We start from the raw sequence: 7740 nt of genomic DNA, 5'->3' as shown, positions 1-7740 counted from the left end.
GGGACTGTAGTTTAAAGGTTCTACATGGTACCTACTTCTAATTCCCTATGTGACTTTGGCAAAGTCATTTGCTCCTGCCCCCTGGTACAGTGAAGTGAAAGAAAACAATGGCCAGCATCTCAGGGATGATTCTAGAACAGGTTGTTGCAAGTTGCTCACGGCCTGAGTAACTCTTGGAGTCAGATGCATGGAAAATCCCTACCAGTGCAGTTAACAGGTGGCCAAGTTGGGATGTTATGGAAACACAGCAGATGGCAACTCTGCAGGAGACAGTGTGTTCCTGTAAGGGTTACAGGCCTTGGGAGCCCTATAGGGCAGTTCTTCTCTGTCCTATGAGTCAGGTGTGTGTGCGTGTGTGTGTAGAAACGGTTGAGGACCTGAGGCAGGCTGCGGCAGGGGTCAGAGCTTCAAAAGGCTGCTGGTAGGGGTGGGGGGCCTTTGGGCTTTCGGTGTAGTTTTGAAGACACTGATTAATGAATCTGCTGTCCCTTGTGAGCAGCAGGTCAGGATATCAGCTCTTTTGCAGGTGTGTGGAGAGATGGGTACCTGGGGAGAGTCGGGGTTAGGTCACAGCCAGACGGGGACAGCAGGAGAGCTTGAACTAAGTCTCCTGAATGTTCAGTCCTCCCCCTCAAAGGATTTCCAATCGCTTTTCCAGGCAAAAGCTGGAAATCCTGAAACCTCCCTGACCTGAAAGAAACACACATGGCGTGGTTGCTGTGCTTGAAATCACTGCTCTTATTTATTGAAAACACAGAATTAAAAACAAAAAAAGGCATCTGTGGGGACCCAGCTTCCCAAGTCCCTCAAGCACTTGCTGAAAATCACCCCCAGGCTTCATTCCCTCTGTCGAAGCAACCAGGAGGAGCAAACTGGAGGATGCACCTTCTATTGCACCCCGCTGTGAAGAATACATCTAGTGAAGCTTGGAAATGCAAGTACTCTTGAGCAAGAGCCCCCATCACCACCACCAATTCTATCCAACCCAGGGCAAAGATTTCTTCCCAGGTTCTTAATGGTAGCCCCATAGCCACCAGACTCAAGTGAACATATGGGTCATGTCCCTAGACTATCAGCACAAAGGACAGGTTTCCCTCAAAGAAGAATGAAAGCCTGGCAGCAATTGTCCTTCCGGATGCAGAGGGCAGTAGCCAGGGCCCAGAAGTACCTCCTCAGGCCATTGAAGGGTTCCAGGCCTGATGAAGGGGAAGCAGTTTCTAATACTGGAACAGAACTTGCTTTGGGAGGTCAACATCAGAAGATGACTACCGACAGCCACATAGCTGACTTCTTAATAGACACTTGGGACTCGGTTGCATGTGTGTAAGTTCCTGGGTGGCGATGGAGATAGTCAATGGTCTCTTCTTCATTGGCTGTGTTGCTTTTTAAGGTTCATGGGTGGTACAAACAGCTAAGTGCATGGTTACTAACCAAAATGCTGGCACTTTTAATCCACCCAGAGGCACCTTGGAAGAAAGGCCTGGCAAGATGCTTCCAAACAGTCACAACCATGAAAACCCAAAGAGCGTGGTTCCACTCAGTACATCGGGGTTGTGATGGGTCAGAATCAACTCCAAAGAACTGATTAAAAAAAAATCTTTGAAAAGCTTCCAAGGAGGGTGAAGTGTTATAATTATATATAGAAATTGGACTAAGGGCGCATGGATAGATGTGCAATTACTGGTGTCAGGGCCTGAGTGAATGGAATGTTGTTTACATAAAAACGAAGAGAGGGACTGTCTGGACCAAGATGCCGGGGTTCTGGGTGGGTATATGAGAGGTCACTCAACCCTAATGTGTAAGAAGAGTGTTTGTAGAAGGGAAGCTCACAGTGTATTGGGTCGGTTCACTTCCAATTCAAAGGTGATCAAAGAAATTATTGAGGAAACAAATGTGTCAGAATTTAGCAGGAGCTAAATTTAGCAGGCTCTCCAATGACTGATGAAACATAACAGGTCCATCAAGGCAATTCCCCTCTAGAATCAAGTGACCCGTAGGTAATGTCTTCAACTCTGGGGGGCTGGAGCTGGGAATCAGGTATAATCCATTTTGTTTAATTACCCGCTGCTCGACGCCCAGCTCACGTCCCTTCTCTGTGATGAGCTCACTACGCCTTAATGTGCTTCAGCTACGAGGGAATGTTGGCAGCCTCGCACATCTTTTTTTCGTAGGCATTCGTGGGTGCTGTCCAATGCCACCAGTCCCCTTGAAATGGTGTGGAAAAGGACATTCCAGAAGGTTCTTTCACTTGCTTCAGACTGCCTGTCAAGATTGTTCTGAAGCTTATTGCTTGGAAATCACTGATCTTGCTGAAACAATCCCTAAGCCCCCGTCTCTCCTGCACATCTAGACAGTCTAAAATGTTCTTTCCCTCGTCATCGCACTTCCCTAAGCCCTAAATCACAGGGTTGTGGCCAGATGCGAAGCTGAAACCGGAAGTTAAGCAGGGGCCGGAAGTTAAGCTAAGACCGGAAGTTGAGTTGAGGCCGGAAGTTGAGCTGAGACCGGAAGCTAGGCTGACTGACAAGCGCAGGGCACTCTGGGAACCACCTGCCTCCAGAATCCCGACCCTGAGCGGGGCAGCCATGGGGGTCTGATGCTAACGGCAGGAAAGCTAGCATCCAACGTGGTCGCCATTTTGACCAGTTCGATTCTACCACATGCAAAGGATTGACGTGTACGCCTGTCAAACACCCGTCATCGTCTGCTCGCCGTCTGTCGGCGCTGGCCTCGTCCTATCCGCGGAGGTAGCCGGCCGGGCGGCGGCCACCCTGCGGCTTCGGGGCGTTGATGTGTGGGAGGGGGCCCGCGGGCGCCGCCAGCTTCTCGCTGAGCTTCTGGTTCGCCAGCTCCAGGTGGCGGCTGGTCTTCCGCGCCTGCCGCAGGGACCGCTTGACCTTCTTCACCCTCTCGCGGAGCTGCCGGTTCCGCTTCTCCAGGGTGGCCACCTTCTGCTGCAGCTTCTTGACGTGGTCCTCCTCCTCGAACAGGGCCTTCTGGACCGACGAGCACAGGAGCTGAGGACACAGCATGGAGGCAGAGCAGCATGAGCTTCCCCAAACCCGATCCCAGCAAAGCTCCCCAGGGCCGGGGACCTCCCGAGAACCCAGGGCCCCGGGCACTGACAGCCGGGTCCACCCCCACTCGGACACACTTATCCCACCCACCTCTCACTTAGATGCCCATGCCCGAGTGCAAGTCTCAGGACCCCTCTGGGGGGTGTCCCCTGTGTGGCACCCCTAAGGGGTGTAAACCGGCCGCAAACCCCAAAGTAAGAGGTCCTAGTCTACCCGGAAGCGGCGCCAAAGAAAGGCCTGGAGAGATGCTACCGAAAAGGCCCTAGGAAACCCTGTGGAGCACAGTTTCCACCCTTGACACACATGGGGTCCCCTGAGTCAACCTGCAAGACGGCGATGGGTCCTTCATGTTTGCCAGGTAGATTCAGGCTCTAGAAGAAACCCTGCCCGGGCTGCAAAGACCAACTGAGCCACTCTTTGGGTTTATATGCGTATATCCCTTGGGTGATTTTATTTAAATAAACCAAAAACAAACTTTCTAAATATGTGTCCTGCATACTGTAGGGAAAAACTACCACAAACCAATGAGTAAAAGGCCCAAACGTCACATAGAAAAGCACCCAAAGAATACGGGACGGGTTAGTCACAGAACAGGAAACTGGGAAACAGATTTCTCCCAAGTTGTCTCCCCCAAATATATGCCAACCTTAGCTGCTTGCTACACGTGGCCAATGACTATACACATGGAGGTCAACAGAAGTAGGTCAGGGGTTATTCTCCCTCAGGGTTATCAGCCATCTAGAGCAAGCAGACACCACTGTTTATCCCACAAGAAGTAGGACCCTCTCCCTTCTGATAAGGATAGTAGTTGACTGTTTCCTTGTAGGAGACCCCAGAGAGGTCAAGCCCACCTAAGGGTAACCTGGTTAGGCCGCCATCAGGAATCTAGGGTCTGCCCTTCTTGTCACATGTATACCCCTAGTCCCTCCCCTTCCTATCATGTGTACACCCCTAGCTCATCCTCTTCCTGTTACACATATGGCCATTGTATATCCCTCTCCTATTGCTTGTATGCCGATTGTACTGCCCCTTCCTGTGACGTGTGGTTACCTGTAATCACACCCCCCCTCAGTAGATACAGCCTTTGGTTAGCAATAAACGGGGGCTCCAGCCGGCCGGGTCTCTGCCCCACCTCACCTCGGCCCATGCTGTGCGGAGACCTGCCTGGAAAGATTATGGCCATCCAGGAGGTGAGCGTGCTACCATGAAATGCGCCTGACTTATTTATTTGACACTCTCTTCTATCTCTCATGCTCTCTCTGACTTTACTAATCTTTATATATCTCAACCGTATAATAGTACTTACTGAACCCATGATTAGTTGTGTGGGTCTGGTATTCCTCCCACAGGAAACAAAAGTACTACTTAAACACAGAAAAAAATGCCCCACCTTACTCAGTGTAAGATAAAGATCAATTAAAGCCACACTCAAATACGATTTTTCACCTGTTAATTGGCTCGATCAAAGAGCTGGAATATCGGGGAATGGACATTATTATACACGGGGGTTTCAAAAAAATCTGTGGGAAAATCCCATGATCGTGTTTTGTTTCTTTTGGCTAGAGTTTTTACTTCTTAAAATACAATGTGGTTCATGATCCAATTACTTTCTGTAATGAAATTTTTGTTGATACCAGTTATTTTCATTACTAAAAGGCATACTGAATCGAGAAGCATTTCTGAAATGGTTATGAAACATGGATTAAAACAATAGTTTAATTGGCAAATCCGTTACCTTTTTATTCTGTTTTCCCACAAACTTTTTGAAGACCCCTCATACTTTGTGGGTAAAGTGGAAGCCTCTATAAAGAGCAATATGGCTATATCTATCAAAATGGAATCTGCCCATAGATTTAGTAATTCTGGGCCCTTTATAGAAATATTCCCACATTTTCTGCTGCAGAAAGAGACTGAAAACAATCTACAGATATCCATGAAGAAAGAACTTGCTAAATAAGCTTGAAGAATGAAGTATCAGGATCGGATTAAGTTCAGTAACTCCCTCCAACATGTAGATGATACAACCTTGCATGCTGAAAGTGAAGAGGACTTAACATACTTAACTGAAGGAAATCAAAGACTACAGTCCCTAGTATGAATTACTTAATCCTCAAAGCGAGGAAAACAAATCCTCACAACGGGACCAATAAGCAACATCATAATAAAAGACAAGTCAGTGATTTCACTTTGGATCTGCAACCAACGCTCATGGAAGCAACAGTCAAGAAATCAGATGATATATTGCATTGGGTAAATCGTCTGCAAAAGATCTTTAAAGTGTTACAAAGCAAAGATGTCACTTTGAAGATCAAGGTGTCCCTGACCCAAGTCGTGGTATTTTCAATCATTTCATATATACAGAAACCTGGACAATAAATGAAGAAAACCACAGAAGAATTGATGCATTTGAGTTATGATATTGGCAAAGAATATTAAATATGCCATGGTCTTGCAGAAGAAAGAACAATTTGTTTGGGGAGAAATACTGCTAGCATGACACTTTGAAGCAAGGGGATGACAAGGCTTTATCTCACGTACTTTGGACATCTTATCAGGAAGGACTGGTCCTTGGAGAAGGACATTGTGCTAGGTAAAGTAGATGATAAGTGAAAAAGAGGAAGACTCTCGATGAAAGATGGGTTAACATGGTGGCTGAAACAATGGCCTTAAAACAATGATTGTGAGAAGGGGGCAGTACCAGGCAGTGTTTTCTTCTGCTGTAGGGTTGCTATGAATGGAAATTGACTTGGTGGCACCTAACAATAGCAACAGGATTGCTGTGAGTGAGGATTAACCCGACAGCAGTGGGTTAGTGTGGTGTGGGTTTGTAGGTGTGTTCTGCTCTTCTTAGCTGCATTCAGTCCATCCCTTATTCAGGGCATCCCCACATGCAGTAGTACAAAATACTGCCTACTGCTGCACCGTACCCAAACAAGTTGCAAATCAGATCATTGTGACCTACTAGGTTCTCACTGTTTGATTTTTGCAAGTAGATCATGAGGGCTTTCTTTCTAATCTGCCTTACACTGGAAGTCAACTGACGTCTGTTCAGCCTCACAGTAACACACAATCCTCCACTGACAAACAGCTGGCGGCTGCACATAAAAAAAACCAGGCAGCTCTTTTACACAGACACCGTGGTCATCATTGCCTAGTACTGGCACAATGATAGAGACACAGACCAATGGATTAGAGTAGAGAACCCAGAAATAAATCCATCCACCTACAGACAACTAATCCTCAACAAAGGGCCAAAATACATAACCTGGGAAAGAGAGAGAGTCTTCAACAAATGGTGCTGGCAAAATTGAATTTCCATTAGCAGGAGAGTGAAACAGGACCCATACTTTACCCCATATACATAAAGGAACTCAAGATGGATTAAAGGCTTAAGCGTAAATCCTAGAACTACAAAACTCATCAATGAGAAAATAGTGACAAGCTTAAGGACCCTAACACAGGGCATAAGCACACCACCGAACATAATGAAAAACACACACCCAGCAGAAGACAAAGTGAATGACAGGAACTTTATAAAAATAATGCACATGTATCAAGAAATCATCAAAAGAGTAAAAAAAAAAAAAAACCCCACACACTAGGGGCAGGAGGGGAATGGCATCCATATATCAGACAAGGGACTGATGTCTAAAATCTATAGAAACCTGCAACACCTCACAATCCATCGAGGAATAATCTAATTTAAAAATGAGTAAAAGACATGATATCCAGGCAACTGTCCAGCACCTCATGACATGGATGGACCTCGATTAATGTGAAGTTAGTCACAAAAGGACAAATATTGTATGAAATCACTGTTACAATGAAAACAGACAAAGGTTCTCATAAAAGATTCAGACTTTGCTGTGCAGAGCATAAGAGGGAGAAGGTGAAGCATTGGGTGAGGAGGGGGTAGACCAGCACTAACTGGGGTGACAGGGAAGATCATTTTCCATCGTAGACACACCACAGGGGGCAGAGAAAGTGATGGGGTGGTTTGACAAGTAGTTTAAGTTGTTGAATACAAAAATGATGATCTGAAGGGTAAAACCCTACCTAATTCACAATAAAAAAAATTTTTAAGGTTAATCAATAATTTTAAGATTTTAAAAAATGATAGCATTTACCATTGAGGTAAATGGTCAGGAAAGAAAACCTAATGGAAACAAGAAACACGGAGGAAGGGGGCTAATCGGTGGATCGAAGGGATTGGAATGGACGAGTAGAATCAGAATATGTATTTAACATAGACAATGAGCTGTTCTGTAAACTTTCACCCAATTCACAAGAAAAACTTTAAAAAATCAAGGCAGTTCTTCCTGGATTGCTGTGTAACCCTATTTGATTCATGTTGTTAAATGTAAGAAACAAGTGTGCATAATGATACCAAGAAAGTGGTATCTACATGTACCCATGTGTGCTGCACTGTCCCTAGGAGAATGTCTAAAACACTGGCTAGAATGGTTGTGTCCAAGGGCAGAAGTGGAGGGCAGGAATGAGGAGGCTTAGTCACAGTGTAGCTTTCCAGTAGGTGTGAATTTTAGGTATGTACTAGTATTATCAAAAAAAGAAAAAAGTCTTTTCACCTCCAATCTCCCTCTCATTCCATATGCTAGCTTGAGCCCCAACTTCCTCCTGCTTAGAAAGATCCTGTGAATTCCTA

General features: G+C 45.9%; 1 protein-coding gene across 1 annotated transcript in view; it reads right to left on the bottom strand.

The window, feature by feature from the left end:
- Positions 1 to 639: 639 nt before the first annotated feature.
- CCDC3 (coiled-coil domain containing 3) overlaps positions 640 to 7740 on the bottom strand; it is a 180765-nt gene continuing 173664 nt past the window's right edge. Inside the window, exon 5 of the mRNA XM_004712659.3 lies at positions 640 to 3017. Within this exon, the coding sequence (XP_004712716.2) occupies positions 2736 to 3017 (282 nt within the window). The 3' untranslated portion in view covers positions 640 to 2735. The remainder of the gene's footprint in view (positions 3018 to 7740) is intronic.

The sequence above is a fragment of the Echinops telfairi genome, unplaced genomic scaffold, assembly GCF_000313985.2.
Source record: "Echinops telfairi isolate 266 unplaced genomic scaffold, ASM31398v2 ScPeMD7_7473;HRSCAF=8511, whole genome shotgun sequence".
NCBI classification, from domain to species: domain Eukaryota; kingdom Metazoa; phylum Chordata; class Mammalia; order Afrosoricida; family Tenrecidae; genus Echinops; species Echinops telfairi.
This window is presented reverse-complemented; position numbering and strand designations above follow the sequence as displayed.